The sequence below is a fragment of the Aotus nancymaae genome, unplaced genomic scaffold (genome assembly GCF_030222135.1).
Source record: "Aotus nancymaae isolate 86718 unplaced genomic scaffold, 86718_ANA_hifiasm-v0.15.2.pri h1tg000007l, whole genome shotgun sequence".
NCBI classification, from domain to species: domain Eukaryota; kingdom Metazoa; phylum Chordata; class Mammalia; order Primates; family Aotidae; genus Aotus; species Aotus nancymaae.
The window spans coordinates 24,640,276-24,661,978 of NW_026988418.1; the positions used below are offsets into that span (position 1 = coordinate 24,640,276).

Below are 21,703 nucleotides of genomic sequence, written 5' to 3' on the forward strand. Positions count from 1 at the left end.
GTTTGCACATTTCCTTGTTAATCAGCTGCGTCGGCTCGGAGACTGTGTGTTTTGGTGTTGTTTGTGTGTGCAATCTCGTGCCGCTTCCTGAACGCATGTGTCCCTTCCCTTCACAGCCTACTCGACACCCAGCACCTCCCCCGCAAACCGATTCGTCAGTGTTGGACCACGGGATCCAAGCTTTGTAAATATCCCTCAACAGACACAGGTGGGCCGCTCTCATCTTTTCTGTATGTGGTGCAGCTTGTATTATTCATCAGGTGCATTTTAACTTGTCTTTTGGCACAAAAGGCCGCATTTCCCAGACCCTGTCCAGTCCTCCCTTTCCTCCTGATCCCACCAGCCACATTTCCACGTGTTCTCAGAAATCACAGAAAACTTTGCCTGCAATTTTTGCTTCTTGTATTGAGTGGGTAGAAGAAGAGGACTTCCAGGTCAGAACTGTTTTAGCTATAGCAAAAAAGGTTTCCCTGTGTTAGCTAGTGTGTGTTCCCTCTTTTAGGAATTCATGGCCCTCTAAATGCAAGCAAACTGAAGCAGGCCCCTACAGAACTTGAAAGTAATGTCTGGTTGCCAGTGACATCAGAGTGCATGCTGGGTATGGAGGGACCAGCCACTCCTCTGTATTCATTAGAGGGTCCCCAGGAACCTGGCAAGCTTTCTAAATGAAAGAAGGGGGAAAGGGTGTATGAGCCCTATTAAGTTGCTGGTGTTGGTCCAGAAATAAGACATGTTTGTTAGTGGTTACCGCTGGCCACTGGGAAGCAAAGTGTGGTGGGTGGCAAGGGGTGTGTGTGAGTCATATCTGAAGCAGGTGATGAGAGAAGAGGAATGCCTGGACATCTAGAGCTTGTCTGCCCATAAACAGTTGTGTTTTGTGCTAGCCTAGGTCAAGGAGAAGAAATCTTTTGGAAAAGTTTTGGAATGGCTGCTATACATTGAGCAACATTGAAAGAGTTTTTGAGTTCGAAGTTAGTGGAGGTAGATGTATTTAGAGGTTTGTGAAATAGAATTAGAGTCACATTTTGAAATCACCTACTCTCTGATTTCCTAATTAGAACATGACCATATTTTATCATAATTAGCATAAGGAAAGTATTTTCTCTGTAAGGTTCTTAGCATGGTGTTTGAAAACATTCTTGGAGCAATTTTGTGCACATGCCTGGGTGTGGAATCTCCAGATGCCTAATTTATAACTATCCGTGTCTGTTTGTAATATGGCCAGGTGCTTATGAATGGGGTAGATTTGCCTTCCTGGGTCTATTTGCTCCCTCTATAAAGGGCTTTGGTTTATTGCTATGTCGACAGCACAGGTTAAACTGCATTGTATCTGAAGCCTTCCTCACACTGAAGCAGGGTCACAGAAAGTACAGCATCAGCAGAGAAGGCAGCTGGGAGGAGAGGGGGAGCCAAAAGGGGAGGAGGAAGGTTGGTTAACTCTTGAATTTCCGACCTCTGCTGTATCTTCTTAAACTGGCCTGCACATGGCATCTGGGATTAAAGTGTGCTATTCAGTACCTCCTATAAAATTCTTTCAGTTATTTGCTTATTTTCCCATACCCTCAAATGTTCAAGTGAATCTGAAGTTGCATAATTACCTGTAAAGCATTAAAGCACAAAAACATAATTTAATTTTGTACATTTGGCGTTCAGTGTCCAAGTTCAATAAGAGTGGGAGAACGGGAGATGGTGGCTCTATATTGGATAATTGCTTTTCCAAAAGCACAAATGTCCTCAAGTTGGTTCATTAAGAGCTTTAAAAAGGCAGCTTTGAAATGTCCTGTTTGTATTTTACATAGTATTTTTTATATAAGCTGTGATTCACAGCCCTGAAATTGTACGCTGTGTTCCATTCAATTTATTTCTCTATAATCAAAATGTATTCTATTCCACTGTGGCTTTGCTTCACAAATGCCTTACTTAACCCAGAATCTGAGTCTTCATAATGCTAACCACAAAAATTCAATTCTTAAAAATCCAGATTTTCCACGCATCTGGATGAATGATGTCATGTAGGCCCAATATTGGCATCTGGAACTGAATTTGGTTTTGGTTTTTTTTGGTATTTTTTTTGGTTCCTGCTAAATATTTGGCATCAACAGCTTAAATGCTTCTTACCATAGTGACACCTGCCACATTTGGCTTGAAGAAAGCCATTCCCAGTTGTCTAATGAGAAACTAATGCTAATGGAGTTGTCATTTCCACCCTCCCCCTCAAAAAAAGATATTTTGAGGTAAAAATTATGTGCTCTAAATACTTTAATTTTAAGGTATATATATTAACTCTTTCCTTAAATGGGGAGCTATTTTCTGGAATCACTTAACATGTTAGATGTATATAGATATAGATAATAAAAATAGTAATATACCTTAAAAAATAAGTTCCCTTTCAAGAGGACATTAGTTCAAAGGGGAATTTTTGAGAAGAATTTTTCAAAACGTAATTAAAGCATGGTCTACAGACTTCCTAGGCAAACTTGTGTTTTTCTATATTGATATCCTTGTTATAAGACATGACATTTATATTAATTAAATTACAGGAAAAGTTATCTGGGAAAACAAAATTTGGCTTTCTACCTCTGGAGAAATAAGAATTGAAGAGTCACCCAATCAGATACTTAAGCTTTTTAAATGTAGACTCAGTATCTTGTACATAAATCTATAAACAAATGCAAAATAAAATGGCCTTTCTGCTCCCAAAGACCAGTTTCCAGTGGAAATTTCTTAAATGCCTGAAGCATCATCCTGTAGAAGATGGAATTAATGGGGTCTCTGTTTTTCCAAGTGGGTGGAAATTGAACCAATGCAGACATTGTAACTAGGCAGCTTTCAGACTATCATAAGACCTTTTTTAAGAAAAAGAGTTATTTGATTGTATATTGTCTCTACTGGGCATTTTCTTTGAATTAAGTCCATCAGGTATGTGATGCAGCTTATCTTTATAGTCATCCAGTAGGATAGATCTCTACTTTATAGATGTGGAAGCTGAAACTGAGGAGACTGTTGATTTTCCCAAGGCTGTGCCGTAGTCAGGAGTGGAACAAGAATTTGCACCCAGTTCTGTCTGACTCCAAGGCCTGTGGTCTCTAACCACTGTATTATGTTACTGCTCATGAGCTGGTGAGCTCTTTTCCCGGGAGATATTCCAACAGAGACTGATGCTCACTTCTCAGGAATACTACTGGCAGATTCCCTGCTTTTATTCCTGAGACTGCATTAAAATCTAATCATTAGTGTATACCCCCAAAAATGGAAAGCAAAGTTTCAGAGAGACATCTGTTCACTCATAGTTGTAGCAGCATTCTCCACAATAGCCAAAAGGTGGAAGCAACCCAAGTTTCCATTGACAGATGAATGAATAAATGAAATGTGTTCTTATATGTAGAGTGGAATACTACTCATCCTTTAAAAGGAAGGAAATGCTGACATAGGCCATAACATGGATGAATCTTGAAAACATGCTAAGTGAAATAAGCCAGTCACAACAAAATAAATACTGTATGATTCTACAGATGTGAGGTACCTAGAGTAGTCAAATTCATAGACATGGCAGCACAGGACAAGTGGACTGTTTATCAGAGTAATCATGTGCTGACTGCTCAGAAAAGCACTAATTATTGTGCCCAGCTCATAGTGGGTGCTCTGCATACATTGGTTGAGTCTAAATGATTCAGAAGGAGCTTTACAAAATAATGACTTTTTCTTATTACATTCATAATACACATTAATTGTGGAAAATACAGATGAGAAAAATAATAAAAATCACTTGTAGTCCTACTGTTAACATTTCTGTATAAATCCATTCAGAATGTTTCTGTGCATACAAATGCATTGCAAAAAGTGAGATCATATTATATACACTGTTTGGTAGCCTGCTGTTTCTTCCCCTTAACAATATATTATGGGCTTCTTTCCATGTAAATTGGAAAAATTGAATATTGGCTTTTATTGCACCTATTCATCATCTGTAATGATTGGTAGAGAAAGATAACATGGATAATTGAAAGCCATTTTTCCTCCTCTTTCCCTTCTAGTCTATTTTGTTTCTCCAGAGAATTCCTCCCTTGACTGAAACAGAATTGCCTTCTCTTTAGCCTTGCCTTGAGCTAGTTTTCTTTCAAACTGCCTTCCAACTGCATTGCATATCTCGCCCTGGCTTTCGGCTTTGTTCGAACATTCCTGCCGAGTTATGTGTCCCATTCTTCCACCTCACTTGTTTGCTACCTCTGCTACCATCATTTGCCTCTCATTTTTTCCCTCCTTCTCCATGTTGTCACTGATCATTGAGATGAGAGGTGGCCACCTCCCTACAGCCTTTAGAACACCCATCAATTCCAAGAAACTGTGTCTACTTGTCCCACCTTGAATCTCTTATTTTTCAACATTGTCCCATGACAGCTGATATTAACATATAGAAAGGTCTCTGGGGCATACAGTATTTACTTCACTTTAGACACTGTTCACCTGCCCTGCACGCCAACTGAATGACGGAATGTAATAATAGAGAACATGCCAGTTTCAAATAGCAGAAAGCCAATGGCCATTTCAATTGCATCCCATAACTTAATCTGATCTCTGAAAATGAGAACCATTAAGAGGAGGCATTTATTTAAAGAAAAAAAGTTAATATTTCATCATCAAGTAATAAATAGAAACACCAATTTCCACACAGGAAGACTGAGCAAAGAACTCATTTCGATTCAGCTTCTAGTTTAATCAAAAGGTTTAAATAAAATGCTTAACCTGCAGAACTCCAACGAGGACTAATTCTTTAAAATGAAAAATGAGTGCAAACAATATTAAAAACAGGCATTTCCTCCTTACCACCCAAATCTATCACTGTTCTGTATCAACGGAATTATGGTATCTGAAATGCTATTTAAAACCAAATTACCATTTGGACTATTAGAAGAATCACTTGGCATGGCATGGGCCTGATTTGTTGACAAAAAGGCACAGGTGCTATAACCTTTGCTTAATAAATCATTTAGCTGCCTGACTTGCAAGCAGTGTGATTGCCTTTGCCTCATGAAATTTACAAATGTATGCACCAGCCACACACTTCACTGTGCTGGAAGCTGGCTGATCTGGAGAGGTCCCTGCATAGCTAAATTATGGGCATGACACCCATTGTCTACCTCTGTTGGGGGTGCACCTGGAATGGGGGAGGTAGAGATCATGGAGAGCATTTTGAGCTGTTTCCATTGTATGTGTCATATTCCTGAAGCTCCACCTGAGAAACCAAAGCTTAGGCCATCTGCAGAACTCTTCGTAGGTTCTTTTCTTCAGTCATTTAATGATTACTCCATTGCTTGAATCAACCTCAACACCTACAAAGTACAGGGAATAAAAACTCTCCTCAAGTTGTTTAAAGCCTAGCAGAGGAAACAAATATGAAGAAATAATAGTAATGACAACATCAACATCAAAAACGAGGTGTGATACCAGTACTGTAAGGATTTGTCTAAGCGGCTTTAAGACCACAGAGTTGGGTATAAGAACTTTCCAAAGAGTGGAAGTGGCAGAAGAGGCTGGATAGTTTTTCCTTCCTTGTCCTTATCTAGCTTGGACCTGATGATGTGGTTCTTGTACACTATACTTGTTTTTTCTCTACTTTGAATTTTTGCCAATCAGGTGGTAGATTGTGTTTAGCCCACCCCAATAAGAGAGACATGTTCAGTTCTGTCTTCTCTGGAACAGATAAAATTAGAGTCCTTTACTGCTGCACAAGGCTCAGCCAATAACGCCTCCACCCCTCATTTCCAAGAAACAGCCCCTCCTGATGGTATATCCTCACCTGCCCACTGAAGCGCACTTGAGATTGCATTTCAGTTAACTGAAGCCATTTCCTGCCTCCTGCCCACCCTGACGAGCTGCCTGGGTGTAGAAGGTTAGGTACCACATAGAAGTTCAAGGAGCAGCTGGAGAGTTACAAAGGCAAGAAACTCAGATTTCCTTAGAGGAAGAATATGTATATATACACACACATACATAAAATAAATATAAATATATAATATATAATATATCATTATATATTATATGTTATATAAAGTAAATGTATATATATTTTATATATTTATATATTTATATATTCATTTTATATTTATAATTTATGTGTTATATATACTTTATATATAATATACAATATATTATGTCATTATAATGTATATTTTATAATTATATATTTTTATATATTATATATATTTATATATTATAAATATATATTTCACTATTATATTTATATATTATAAATATATGTATCTTATATATAATATATATTTTATCTATAATATAATATATATTTTTATCTATAATATATAATATAAATTAATATTTATTATATAAAAATATATATATATGTCTCACCCCCCCAACCCTACCTCATCTTCTAGTTAGAAGTGGATTTGAGCATTTCAGTTTCAAGCCCACACAGCTGAAAACTCCCAAGATTAGAGAGGAATGGCAGATAAAATTCCATTTTCTCCTGACTTTGAGCCAAGTTAAAAGTCTGATTGGCCAAATGAGTATTCAGCAGTACCCATGCATGCTAGGTTCTGTGCCTACACTCACTGCAATACTCAAGAGTCCTCTAAGTTTGGTGCTACATCATTTTTTTACAGATAAGGAAACTGAAGTTTCAAAAGAGTAAATTTGTCCCATGGTAATTGAGGTAGCTGAGATTTGAACTAGTCAGTCTCCAAAACTTTTGGTTTTCCCAAATATTATCTGTATCCCCGGTTGTTTGTAGTAAAAGGTTCCTGACCATTTTCTCTTTAAAAGAGTCTAAGATTGACTCACACTCCTATATCGGAATCAGAGGCCTTGAAGTCAGTCCCAGTTCTCCCTGGCTCCAGTGGGACTGTGCTGAACTTGGTTCTTCTGAAGATCTGCCCTGGTTTCCTGTTAGTTCGTGTCTCTGTAAAACCAAGACTGAATTCATTCTCTCATCCTGCCTGGGAAGAAGACCGTTACTAATGATACTAGTCTGCATCTGTGAGAACAGCTAGCCTCTGTCCAGAGACCACATAGCAGAGCAGCTAAGATAACTCCTTTATTTTCATTTTAATTGAAGCCGTATTCCATCATTTAGAAGCATTCTGTGTGTTTCATTTTTGTAATAACAAAATGTTGTTGGTTTCTTTTTTTCACAGTCATTCAATTCATCCAGCCTAGGTTTTTAACAGTAAAATAGTGAAAATAGTGAGATATAAAATAAGTGTGTGTATACACACACACGCACACACACACCTCCTATAGTTTTGAGTCTTAAATTCTGTCAGTGTAGAAAAAGTGTTTAACACCTAATGAACACCTGACAAATGGTAGCTTTCATTGTTTGGTTGATAACTAAACTCTTACTTTCTGGATTACAAAGTAGTTTCTCATTTGATCATAAGAGTTATCCGTTGGATGAGTTCATGTCCTTTGCAGGGACATGGATGAAACTGGAAACCATCATTCTCAGCAAACTTACACAAGAACAGAAAACCAAACACCACATGTTCTCACTCATAAGTGGGTGTTGAACAATGAGAACACATGGACACAGGGAGGGGAACATCACACACCGGTGCCTGGGGGGTGGAGGACTAGGGGAGGGATAGCAGTGGGTGGGGAGATTGGGGAGGGATAGCATTAGAAGAAATACCAAATGTAGATGACAGGATGATGGATGCAGCAAACCACCACCATGGCATGTGTGTACCTATGTAACAAACCTGCACAATCTGCACATGTACCCCAGAACTTAAAGTATAATAAATAAGTTAATTAAAATTTTTTTAAAAAAGAATTATCCTTTGAAGTAGGCAGAGCTATTATTATTGTTATCCCCACTATATAGATTTTAAAACTGAGGTTTAAAGAAGGGAAGCGACTTTCCCAGAACCACATATCCAGAGGTCAGTAGAGCCAGGACACAAACCCACTTCTGATTCCACGTGTCCTATCAAGGAAGGACTTGTGTGTGAGCCATTCAGCACAGGCTGCTCTGTGGTCAGAACCTACTTACCAAAAGCAGCCATCCAGCAAATTAGGAAGCCTCCGCCTACACCCTGCAAGATCCTAACTCTGTAGGTTGTTCATTAAGCATCAGCCCTAAAGGTGCCCGAAAAGCCTGTTCAAATTGAGCATGGCTATCCTTCCCTTGCATAAGCAGCAGACTTAAGTGAACCATTTCTCCCCTTACGCTAAGTTGTGCCCCAGAAGGACCTTCCCAAGAGGAGACAATGTCTCTGAGAGTGGTAAGGACTGGCAGAAAGTAAATGCACCCCCCAGAATCTAAAGGCAAAGGAGGTACCTAAATTGAGGTGGTGCCTGGTCACTTTTTCTCATATGTTCTCAGCTCCAGTAGCAGGTGTTGAATAGTAAGCAACACCTCGCAGAGATGAGTTACTCATGCAATCTGCTTCCCCTCCCTCCGTACTACTGTGGGCAGGAGTGAATCGTCCCAGCTTCCCCAGCTCCCACACCAACCTGTAAGTTCTTGACACATTCTCTTCACATACACTTGGCGGCTGACTCACTGACAGGCTATGAGACACTCTTAAAATAAATTTTTCAGTAAACAGAGTCTTTGTCTTTCAAGTTTTAATTTGGCAGCATGTTGTAGACATGCTTGGCCACAAACTTCACTTCGGGACAAAGTTCAAGCCATTGATTCTAGACAGTGGTCACCTTTTCTCTCAGTTTCTGTTCTTCCTGTCACCTTTAAGCATATGTTTTGATTTTGATTTAGCCTTTTTGTTTGTTTGGGTTTTACTTTGCTCCACAAAGATTTGGGGGATCTTGTTAGTTGAAACAAATTGATGATGATTGTAATCATTAAGGTGTCTACCATAGTATCTGGAACACAATAGGTGCTCAGTAAATACTGCTTCCCTTCTTGATTCCTTTGTTTTTTAGCATTAAAATGAGAACAGTGGCAATAGAGAAGGGGAAAGTAAAAAAGAGATTTCACAGGAAATTTTATGGGGGAAGAAGGGAAAAGACTAAAAATCTTCTATCCATTAAATTAGCACTTGGAATTGTGGGAAAGAGAGGACAGAAAATGCCGGGGAAAGGGTTGGAAAAAGGAGCTGTGAGTTGGTGGAGAGAACTGACAGGAACTAGATCAGAAGTTGATGATAGGCTTGCAGGGAAGTCAGAAAACCATAGTGCGAAGTGCAGAAACACCATCAACATTTCTAGCTTTTAGATGGGTCTCATGACAATGCTTCTGATCAGTGACATTCCAGGATACTAAGGGAAATGAACTGGTTACTCAGCAGGTTTCTCTGGGAGAACAGGAGGAAAAATTATGATTTGAGGAGCAGGACAGACCTGTTCTCACATCCTGGCTGTGCCATTTATCTGAGTGGTCTTGGGTATCTTATCCTGTAAAATTCAGCTTTCTCATCTGTGAAATGAAGGCAATAGTAGTATCTACCTAATAGGGAAAAAAAAAACAATTAAGTGTGGTTTAAGCCAGTCAGGATTATTTTTCTCATGTAGCAAGAAATCTGCTAGTGAGTGGTGGTTGGCATTGTTTCGGTGCTGCATGAGACCAGCAGGAACCCATGCCCGTCCAACATTCTGCTCTGCCTTCCTCGGTATGCTGCCTTTTCAGCCTCATGCTTAGAGCCTCTGACTACAGCTCCAAATAACATAGTCACATCATACCTTATTTTCCCTCTAATATCAGGGAAAAGGCCCTGCTATTCCTCCTCTGCACCCTGCTAGCAAATTTCTATGTAGATCTCATTGGCTAGACCTGGGTCACATTTTAATCTCTAGCTGCAAAGAATGTTGAGAAAATCAGCAGAAGATTATCTTGATTGGCTCAAATCATGACCCATCACCCCGGACCGGTCACATTTGCCTCTCTAAGCAAAATTGTCCCAAGGAAGAAGTGGCAATGGCTAGTGAAGAGGAAGTTAACAGGATCTGCCATATTCTTTTTTCCCATTCCCTGATAGGATTCATGCACTTTTCAACTCCAGCAGTTGCACTTGACCGTCTTGTCTCTGAAATCTTGGCTTCTTACTCTGCCTTTCCTCTGCACACTCCCTATGTGTTTAGGAGATGTGTATGCCGTGTGTGTGACTGTGCAGAGGGCATTTCTTTTCAGCCTCTGAGGTCCAGGATTTGGGCAGAAGTCCTGGCGTTTTGTGCAGACCAGCTCCCGTGGGGCTGGGTCACTGTGTACCGGTTAAACATGGACTGAAAAAACCAAGTTGGAGGCTATGTGCCTTTGTGATTGCAGGGGAGCGCTGTGAAACCATGCCCCCCGGGTGCCCTCCCAGGTGCTTACCAAACAGGCAGCAATAGGTTCTGGGTTTCTCTTTTATGACTTGGAACCAGATGCTTCCTTTGCAAAAGAAACGAGCCTGGTTTTGCAGAGCTTAAGTCAACATGAGTTCAGAGAACAGGAAAATGAGTTGACCAGCCCTGCTGCATGAACTCTGAGGAGAGAACGCAATACAGGTGGTGTTCTCACTGTCCACGAAGTCCTTGGCTTGTGAAAATCCCATGCCCAAGCAATTGGCCTTACCGAGTATTTCTGCACTGTAAATAGTGGCTGTTCACATGAGGAAAGGATTCAGCATTAGGAATCCTTTTGGACGCAGGCTTTCTCGGGGCTTCTAATGAGTCTGAGGCCCTGAAAGTTCCACTAACACACACAGTCGCAAGGCCAGAGCTTGTTGTCTGATGTGAGATCCATCGAAGATCTCACGCTAGGCCTCAGTGATTCTTCCTGTCCACTTGTCTCACACCCGCCTGCTTACCTTCCTGTTTGTTTAGTGAGGATTTAGGCAGATTCTTTGATCAGTGCCCTGTCTTTTGGGGATATAGCTTTTCACTTGATCTTAGCCAAAAGGCAGAGAAGCAATAGGATATAGCCTTTCAATGGAGTCTATTCATTGAATTACATTCCACAGCATACGCCTCCCCCAAAATATTTGCATGAGAATTTTTCTTAAGGCCTCACATTGCTTCCTTTACAGCAGAGATGAAATAACTTAGCACTTGTAATTGGCTTTGCACTTTCCAAATGCTTTACACATTTAACTAATGAGTCACATGAGCTCGTGATAAGCCGGATCCCTTGTCTTGGAGCAGGGACACTAGGTTAGGACAGGCTGTCCCGGCCCTGTGTTCCTCACCCTCAGCACCCTCCTTCCTCAGGGCCTGAATGTGTTGGGATAATGGGGATGTCAGCTGGGCACAGTCGTTCTCAGCACAGGGCAAACTCACACCCTCACAGTGCTGCCTTAATAATGTGGGAAGCACCCTTTGCTGCCCTCTAAGACTTGAATATGCTGCTTATCTCCTGCTGCCTTGACTAGTGAAGGGAAACAGAAGGCCAGCCCTCATGACATATAGCTTCTGCCCCTCTCTGGCACAGTCCTCCTTCCACTGATCCCTGGCAGTGTGTCCCTGTGTATATGGGGAAGGAGTGGCATGGGGAGATAGAAGAACAACATAGTAGGTCTAGTAAGGGAACTGACCATAGTAGGGACCTGTGCATCTTGGTACACAGAGAAACTAGGAGTCAAAATACCTGGATTCCTATCTCATCTCTCCCACCCACCAGCTACATAAATTGATCTTAGGGAGGAGAAAGAAGCCAGAATTTATTAAACACCTACTATGTTCCTGGCACCATACTAAGCTGGAAGGGAGGCTAAAGAGATAAGTGATCCAATCCCTGCCATACCTAACTCACAGAAAGAAAAGCAAAAAAACTGAAATGTTTTGGCTGGGCACAGTGGCTCACGCCTCTAATCCCAACACTTTGGAAGGTCGAGATGGGCAAATCATCTGATGTCACGATTTCGAGACCAGCCTAGACAATATGGTAAAACTCTGTCTCTACTAAAAATACAAAAATTAGCTGGGCGTGGTGGCTGGCACCTGTAATCCCAGCTACTCGGGAAGCTGAGGCAGGAAAATCACTTGAACCCAGGAGGCAGAGGTTGCGGTGAGCTGAGATTGTACCACTGCACTCCAGCCTGGGCGACAGAGCAAGACCCTGTCTCAAAAAAAAAAAAAGAAAGACAAACTAAGACGTGATTGGTGAAGTAATTGAAATAGGTATAATCCATACAGAAGAGTAGGTAACTAACTCTGGGGAGAACTGTGGAGCTCATGGAAGATATGTCCCAGGAGAAGACACATGAGTGGTTTTGAAGGAGATAGATATACTTGGTGGGGAGAACATTCCAGACCAGGCAGGAGAAACAGTGCATGTAAAGGAACAGCAGTGTGTGTCTGAAGAACTTGGTCTTGTTTGGTGTGTCTCAGTTTACAGTCGATGGCAGAAAATGTTGAGTAATGAGGCTGGGACATTAGACCAGGGTCTAGTCGTGAATAAATACATACCTTTATTCAGGGGTAGTAAAGCACTTGGACTCTGCTGTGGGAAATGGGAAGCAGGTGACGGGCACAGTGGGATCTCTGTATGTGAAGAACCATCTGCCTTGCTTGGTTCAATCCTCGTGAGATACAGGATTTTACAGGGAGTAGTAGCATTAAGACCCACGGTCATGAGGTAGCTTCCTCTTCTGGGCAACATAATGTAGTGGGAAAAATATAAGCTTTGGAGGCAGACAGACCTGAGTTTGATTGGTCTCAGGATGTGACCTTGGAATAATTTTTAGCCTTTCTGACCCTCAGATGTCACATCTATAACATTATAAATGAATGCTTGCATTCCACTTAGAGTCGTGTAAAGACTCAGTCTGGTTAGGATGGAAAGCCTCCAGCACCCTGCCCGGACAATGGGTGCTGCTGCCTTCAGCCCTCAGGAGTGAACCTCTGTGAGCACTGGAGGCAGGGTGCTGCTCATCTCTCTTTAGGACAAGGGGCCTGTGATCACGAAGAAGAAACAGGAATGGTAATATGACAAGCACTCCAGAAGTAATCTGGTAGCATTCTCCCTGAGCTGAATCTCTTCTTACCCTGTCCTCCCATGTCTGTTTTCCGTAAGTTGTGCCATTAATTCCCTCATTAGCCAGTGGAGTGATATTTATGTATTAAGATCATACTTAGCATACTCCCAAGGAGCAAGTTAAAGTTCCACTAACATCGGCTGTTTCTGGTTGTAAGGATAAATTCACAGAGGAATCCATACAGAGAGTTTCTATGTGTCTTATAATTTCGTATTAAAAAACGATTAAATTGTATGCTGGATGAGGGAGGGAAGGAAAAAAATCCCAGTGCAAAAACAAGTTCTGAACCTAGGAGCACAGTTTCTGAATGTTTATTTTGTCAGATACACAGCTGACATGATTAGTTCTAATGGGGTGGTGATCCTCATTGAATTACAGATTGGTATGAGTGACTGAAATACCACAGGGACTTAAATAAGTGGTGCATACAGTATTACTTAGGCTGCATCCTTTAGCCAAGGTGAAGGCTTCGTTTTCTGTCTGTTCCTAACACACACACACACACACACACACACACACACACCCTGATACACATGCGTCCATCTAGTCCAGAAGCTCCACACTGAACATTAATTACATATCTAGAGTAAGGCTGCTGGCCTTTACTTCCTTCCCTTTGCCCTGTGTTACCTGAGTGCACCCCCAAACTCCCACACTCTCCAGTGCAGATAATGGTGTATCAGATTAGTCTGCCTTGCTGCTGCGTCAAGACCCAGATCAATTTATTGACTCTGCCGGAGTGGCTGGTACAGTAATTGTTACAAGAGAAGAATAGAAAGTGAGAACGTGTACACATGAAAAATAAAAATGACGTTTTGTTCTCTCCTGCCCCCTCCCCCCTTTTTTTGCCTCATAGATCTTTATGTGTTTACACAGCAGAGAGCACTTTACTTAAGTTAATCAGCTCCTTCTACATTATTAATTGTGACAAGGTGCCACATGACAGGATGAGTATTATGGGAAGCATCGATCTCACTCTGATGGTGCGGACCTGGGCAGGTTTGGTATTCCTCTCCCTATCTCTCTGCTTTGGGGTCCCATCAAATCACATTTCCCTGATTGACAACACAGAATGCCTCCCATCAATACCATTGATTTTGTGAAAAGGACAAGGAACATTTTTCAACTGGAGAGAGATGAATTGTGGTGATGGGAAAGAGAGCATCTCAGAAATCTTTCCGTTTAGAAACCTAAATTGGGAACTAAGGTATTACTGTCATCCCAAACACTAGCGTAATTTGTACCCCCTGAAAAATGATATGAGGAGAAACTTATTACAAGTGAAAAATAGACTTAGTGGAGGCCAGCGATGAACCTGAGGACATAATGGCTGTTTTTAAAAGGCCACCTGCTAATTTTTTGTGAGGAATTTTTGGTTAAGTGCACATCTTTGAAAGACATTTCATTAAAGTTCAACTTTCATGGCTTATACCTGTAGACCCTAACATAAATCCTGTGTGAACGGACAAAACTGAGTGGGTGTCATTTGTGACCTGGAAATAAAAGGTCAACCATTGAATTTATAGCTTTTTTAGTGAAAAGAACATAAAGATTCCTGCCAACTGGAGTCAATCCATATTTTAATGTTTCCTAGTTAAGATTATAAAATCAAGGGATTAGGATCGTGCTGCTCAATGAAGGTCAAAACTTAAATGTGATGGGCTAAGTGTCATTCCCATGGGGCAGAAGTTAATATTTCAAAAACCATTTCTACCACTGGCAGTCAAGAAATGAATTGTCCATGATCATTAAGCAAGGTAAGGGGAATCCCACTATCATTACTAAATTTAATGATGATTATTATACTAATCAACTATATTATTAAATTACTCTGCTGTTCTGTAATGTCCCCAAACAGTAATAGTGAATTGATTGCTGCCAAATAATTCTCATATACAGTTGGGAACAAGTTGAGATGGAGGATCATGGATGAAGACCTCCTTTTGTGGAAAGAAGTTGTGGCTATTTTATGGATAACAGTGATACTGGACAGTATTCTTTTAAGAGTGAGTGGTATCACAGACCTGTTATTAAGTATAATTCATCAGTACCTGTTTTTTAATTACGAAAAAATGAACATGTATTTCTCTTTATTGCGGGTTTTTTCTCTTTCAGATTTTTGTATCCTCCTCCCCAATTTTTTTTTTTTTTTTTTTTTTGGAAAAAGAATGTCTATTTTGCCAGATTCCTTTTTCCACAAATTTCTTGAGCTCTGAATACCGTCTACTTTGGATTTTTATGAAGAAGGAAGAAAGGCTATTTAAATGTCTTCATATGATGACTCAGACACATGTGCCCTGTACCATTTTCAAATCCATTTTAAGATGCCAGTATTTTTCAAAGTTTTAGAAATACACAACACTGAAGCTGGTAATTTCCTTAAAGATTATCTACTCCAGACTCCCATCATTTTTTCAGACACAACTTTAAGAGTATTTTGGAATAAAGTGCGTATCATTTTAATAAAGTAGCACCTCCAGATAAGAGGGCCAAAGCCTGGGGAGCTGAAACAACTTGCAAGGCCTCAAAGCTAATCCGAGACAGAGCAGGACTGAGATGCAGGGACCTGACACAAGGGAGGGAGGGGACTAGTGGTTGTGTTTGTGGCTTAGATAATGGGCGCGTGGTTTCCATTTTACAGAGGTGTTTTATAAAAGCCCAATATCCATTAGACTGACTCAAATGCATTGGAATTCCAAGGAACAAATGCATGTAATTCAAAAGTTCACTTTGCAGGATTTACTTTCATAGATTGCCATGCAGCAGGGGTGTGTGGGGGTGTGTGTGTGTGTGTGTGTGTGTCTGTGTGTAGCCTGTGCTTCTGTCTATGCTCCTGGGCAGCTTTTTGTTGCATATTTTTCTATCTTCTATTCTTCACAGTGCAGACAAAGGTCAAAATTCCCATCCACCTTCACAGGCAAACACTTTAAAGTGCCTCTACATGCGGCAGGTCGTGGGGAGGACCTTTGATTTAAAGTTCAGCATTTACATTTGTAATTTTGACTAATTTCGGTGCTAGCATTAATTAGATTGAAATTATTTAATTAGAATAAAACTAAAATTGATCATTAGAATTAATTTAACCTGATAGGCTTTGTGTGCCTTTCTAGACAAATATTATGAAATAGAGTGATAATGAAGCAGTGAGAGGTATAATTTCACATCTTATAATGATTTTAGTATCTACCAGTTGTTCGCTCTGATATCTGGATAGTGCCGAATGTTGCTCTTTGTTACATCATTACCATTTAACTAGGACCTCGCTGTATCTCTTAGATGGCCTCTTCCCAAATGTTTTTCTCCTGTCTTGAAGTCTAAAGATGTAGCAAACTCCCTTCACACCACCCCCCATTCACATCATTGTTCCCTTTCCCCCACCCCCACTGTCTTCCAGGAAGGCAGTTTGCTTGGCTGGTCCCTTGGGCCTTGCATTGCAGTGACCTTTGTAAGCCAAGAACTGCTGGATGAAACTCCTTATGGAATTCACTAATGCTCCTCAGCCCTGGGGTCAATACTGTCAACTCTGGACTGTCCCTCGCACCCCTTCCTGGCTGCTTGCTATGAGTTGGAAGCAGGCACGGAATGAAGCCCTGATGAGGGATGCCACGTGCTGAGTAGGTAACTCTAAGGGAGTACAGGAGAGAAGCGTTGCTCCTCCCGGTGCCAGATTTGCTTCCAGGAACTAGTTTCCCTCTTCATAGCACACCTTCCATACAGCTTGATCAAGCAAGCGTGCTCCAAAGTTCGTGCCCTCTGTTTCTTAAAGAAAGTTATAGGTGAATGAGACTACTATTTTACCCAAAGAATCAGCATAATTGAAATGAGATTAGATCTGAATCTACCTACCCACACATAAACAAGTATAAAGCACTTTGAACTATCAACTATCAACTATCAAATTGTCTTCAAAACCATTAGGATCCACATGGATAAATTAAATCCTCAGGAAAATCTGCAAACTATTTTAAGTTTCAAATTTCTCCCATTCACCATTTTGTCAGAGTTGCTTTAAAAAACAAAAGTAACATTAGCAGTTATGTTTTAATAGACTTCCTATAGCAGCTCTTATTGTCAGGGATCCAAAGGACAGTGGAAAACAAACCAAAGTTTGATAGATATGTATGAAAAAGAAAGAATTCAAAATACACAAAAGAAAAAACACATGATTTTCAGTCATTTGGAGTTGACTGACCAATGAGAAATTGTCTCTTATGCAAATTATCTTCTTTCTGGAAATCAGCCCATCAGTCCTGGCAAAGGCTAAGAAACTCTTAGAGTTGTAAGCCCCAATTCCACCCATCAATGTAACTAAACTGCTGCTCCCAAAGAAACCAGTTTTATCATTCATTTCTGCAGAACATCATCTAAGTGGATTCTGCTTTCATTCATGTCCTTATCCAGTAGAGGAAATTTCTGATTTTTGCAGCAGAGGGTTTTATTTAGAAGCATATTCTCATTTAATTTGGTTTTAGAAAACCCTTAATGTTTTTTAGCATTGAACTAGGTTGAGTTCAGGGGATTGAGGAAATAGACTAAAAGCTTTGCGTATAGCTAGCGTACTCATGCTATTATTGAACTTATCCAAGAAAAGTGGCAGCTCATTATTACGCTAGGTCAACAAAAGACCATGATCTAGCACGTGAACATGAGGTTTCTGCCTTCCCCAAGATAGAGAGGAGTCCCCTTCCCCCACCCCAACAACTCCAGAAATAAAAAAGCATCAGCTCTGCCTTCCTAAGAACTGTAATTCCAGTCCTGTTAGGAGACAAAATACGTATATTAGTTCATTTCATCGTCACAAGCACCATGCTAGCAAGGTGGTCTGCATCCCTTCTTTGCAGAGGTGCAAACTGAGATCTAGATTCACCACACATGCCTAGCCCATCCACCCCCATCCATGCAATTGCTTCTCTGAACGCCCGTACAGCAGTGCTTACTCTTGAACTATCTGACTCATCACATGTCAGTCTGCAGGGATACAGCTGCTGAATCTGGGTACCAGGAATGCTACAACCTGCAGTTTTGCTGGGTATGCTCACCTATCAGGAAAGGACTGCTCCAGTATAAAAAGATGCTAAAAGTAACTCTTGAGCATTGCCATGAGGTTACAGCTACTGTTAGCTTCATTGATTTATTCCTGCTGTACCCACTTTCTTGCTATCATAGATAAACTCTAATTCAGAGAGAAGTTGCGAAGCGGAGTCCTGGTCCTCCTTCTGTGCCCTTTCCATTTCTGCCCATGAAGATGATGGCTGCTTTCTCTGAACTCCTGGACCCTTGCTTAGCAACAAGATTGAGTCTTAACTTCAGTAAGCCAGGAAATCAGCTCTTTCCAGATTGGTTCCCTGTGGGCATCTGAGAACCCCCTCAACTCTTCCTGCTTCTAAGTGAAAAATAGCCATTTCTTCCTCTCTGATGCACCTTTATTGGCTGGAAAATCCCTGAGATCTTTTTGACCTCAAAAACTAGGATCTCTTACGGGCTGGGTACATTTCTCTTCATAACTTAATCTTCAAGGCAGAAAAACAATTTAAGCAAACCCTCGTTTTAATATTTGAAGAGAATCAATGTGCATTGACCATTTCCACAGAAAGCTAAAAATCGTCGCACAGAAATTGTAAGTCGCGGCCATGAAATTCTAGAATCTACATCTAGAAGCCATTACTCACCTTTCAACTATAAGGTTAACTCAAATGCCTTTTGCCTTTTAGGGAAAACCAAGAAGCCACAGTGCTCCTGGCCCCTGCCCTGCCTTTCTCTCTGTCTTTCCTTGCCTCTGGAGTAGACCTGAGGAAATTTTTAATACTAACGAGAACTTGGTGCCGCCTAGCCTCTGAGTCTGAAATGCCTGAGAAAGCAGTCCAGATTCCAACTGTAAAACATTCCTTCACCAAGCCTTGGAAACTAGCATACAGAGGCTGGCGGAGTTCAGAGGGAGCACATGTAAATGAGGCTCTGTTATAAACTCCTGAGGAGTGTTTTATTTAGTTAAAACCTGAACTTGAACTTGTAAACGTGTTCCTGGAGAACAATACAGAAAGGCTGATGCAGTAGAACAGGAAGTCATATTTTAACTCAGACATTTTACTCCTTAAAAGAAGGAAAAAAATCTTAAAGTATTTTTTCATTGAACTTTCTTCTAGAATAGCACAAATTGGCATATCTGTGAGATTTTTGGGATTGCAGAGTTAGAATGGAAGTATATATGTCTCATTTGAACTTACCACCATTCTTGCAAAATAAACAATAGAATTTCCTATCCATATGGTTATTTAACAAGGGAAGAGGATATTTAAAGAGCCTGTCAACATATAACAGTTATGCCATCTGTAATTGATTTTATCAATTGATAATAAAGCAGTAGTAGAGGTGTGGGACCATTTCAAACTAGCACTGTGTGTGTGTGTGTGTGTGTGTGTGTGTGTGTGTGTGTGTTCAGAGTTTGTTCCCAAATCTCATTTACTGGTAGAGCACTGCAAAGTGGAATTTATCAGAAAACAAAGTGAGAATGATTTTGTATGCATGCTCAATTTTATAAAACACATTCCTGAATCAGTCTTCAATAATCTTTGCTTGTGAGATCGCCTCCATCTCTTGACTCCATCAAGTCACTACTAAAAAGGTAAAAAATAAATTACATCATCTGTGTTAGAAGAATATTACCTCTCTCCAAGAAGCATAGATCCCTGACAGGGAAGTCAAGTAGCTCTGCCAATCACATATGCTGTGTACACGCCCAGGTTGTTGGTAAGGCCCTTCACGTAGACTGTCAGTGCTGTAGGATCTTCACCTTGCACAAATCCCAACCGCAGCCCCATCAAGAAGCCTCCCCCTCACATCCCCTGGAAATATTTGGGAGGAATCTAATTGTTTGTAGCAATGAATGTTGCTTAGTTGTAAATTTAATCTACAAATTTAGAAGGAAATAAATCTGAACATAAAAAGCATTTGCTGTTTCAGCATTAAAAAAAAAATACTGTCATTTGAAACTGCAGACTCTCCCATGTGGGTTTGTTTTGCAAGTCACGTCTTAGACAAGTTTTGTTGCCATAAAACCTTAAATCCTACCACATCCTCAGAAGGAGGAGAAAAGTATTGTTCACTGGTTCCGGGTTTGGGCTTTTAGGATAACACAGAGCTGTGACTGCACACAGGGAAATTGTTTGGTTTTTATCCAGGGTTGTTGGTTCAGATGAAACCCTGACACACACATACACCTCCCATCTAGATCATATCAGTGCCTCACGTAATTGTGCACCTTACCTTTTAGGCCAGTATCTGCAAGTTGTTTTGTGTTTTTAACTTTATTTTTTCCCTCAGATGCGTCTTCCGAGGCCTGTTTTGCAGAAAAGTTAAAGTTGGACCCCTGGCCCCCTATAGACTAGGATTTAGATCTCTGACTCCATGATCTGCCTTTTTTCACAGCCAAGCTCTTTCTGACCTCAGTGAGAGACAGGAACAGTTTTACCTTTGCCAATATCCCTTCTACCCTGGGAATGAGAAAAAAAAAAAAAATGATTCCTGGCACCAGTAATATCTAAAAGCAGGTGTTCCTAGAAGGTAAAGAAAGGCATTGCAACAGGATCTTGTAGTTTCCTCAGAGAGGTCTGGTGAAGTTCAGGCCCCTGAGCAAGCCAGTGACTGAGCTGGGACGTGAACCACACCACCAGACCCACAGTCCAGTGCTCAGTAACATCTCACTGTCCTCTCACTTTTTCTCATGAATCTGAAAACAAAGATGCCACACTTCCCTTTGCATTCTCTCCAAATTCTGCCTGTGTGCCTTGTTTCTTTGGCTTACAACAGAAGCCTTCAAGGTGATGGTTTGCAGCTCAAGGCCTTCTTCATTTCCTTCTTAATCCTTAGGGACTATTGGCCTGTACGGCCTGGCAGAGAGTAGGGGTCTAGGCCGGGCACAGTGGCTCAAGCCTGTAATCCCAGCGCTTTGGGAGGCCAAGGCAGGCAGATCACGAGGTCAGGAGATTGAGACCATCCTGGCTAACATGGTAAAACCCCGTCTCTACTAAAAATACGAAAAGAATTAGCGGAGTGTGGTGACACACACCTGTAATTCCAGCTACTTGGGAGGCTGAGCAGGAGAATCACTTGAATCCAGGAGGCAGAGGTTTGGGTGAGCCGAGATCGTGCCACTGCACTCCAGCCTGGGTGACAGAGTGAGACTCAACAAAAAAAAGAGTAGGGGTCTGTCATGATTCCTGCACCGGCATTAAACACAGGTGAAGAGGGAGGGAGACACTAACTTGTGGGGTGGGAGAAGATAGAGAATGGAACTAGAAAGATGATGAACGGTAGACAGGGGAGAATTAAAGAAGTAAGAAGCAGGCCTGTGCCAGGGCTTGAGTGTGGAAGCGCCTGCTGGGGTGGAGAAGTCCAAAGGTGCCAGATGCTATCCAGTATCTGAAGGGCTTCTTGGCTGGAAAGGTTAGTTTGGGAATTCATTTCTGGTGAAGGGCCAGATCTTCTGGCATATGATTACAGGATGTATTTGAAATAACTGGACTCTTTATTTCAATGTTATTTTCTCTCTTACTGGACTTTATCTACCTGCACAATCCACACTGAGGTCTCCGCAATCGATTGGCTCTCCACCTCAGTCATGTTTGGGAAGAGCAAGAGCGAGGAAGCTTGCAGTGGAATGATTATTATAATGTGGCCACGCTCTGCTGAGCTCCAGCCTCCACTCCCACGCCTCTCTTTTTAAACAAGAAAGGTTACCTCCCTGGGCCACCATTGGGCCAACCCCAAGTGTG

The 21,703-nt window shown here is 41.1% G+C and overlaps 1 protein-coding gene across 5 annotated transcripts in view; it reads left to right on the forward strand.

Moving 5' to 3' along the window:
* The window catches only part of NFIA (nuclear factor I A), a 389,302-nt gene that overhangs the window by 351,820 nt on the left and 15,779 nt on the right, over window positions 1-21,703 (forward strand). For 4 of the 5 annotated variants that reach the window (XM_012442494.2, XM_012442491.3, XM_012442492.3 and 1 more), the window contains exon 10: window positions 117-208. The exons of the other annotated variant lie outside the window; for it this stretch is intronic. In XM_012442494.2, the coding sequence (XP_012297917.1) occupies window positions 117-208 (92 nt within the window). The remainder of the gene's footprint in view (window positions 1-116; window positions 209-21,703) is intronic. 5 annotated transcript variants of the gene reach the window in all.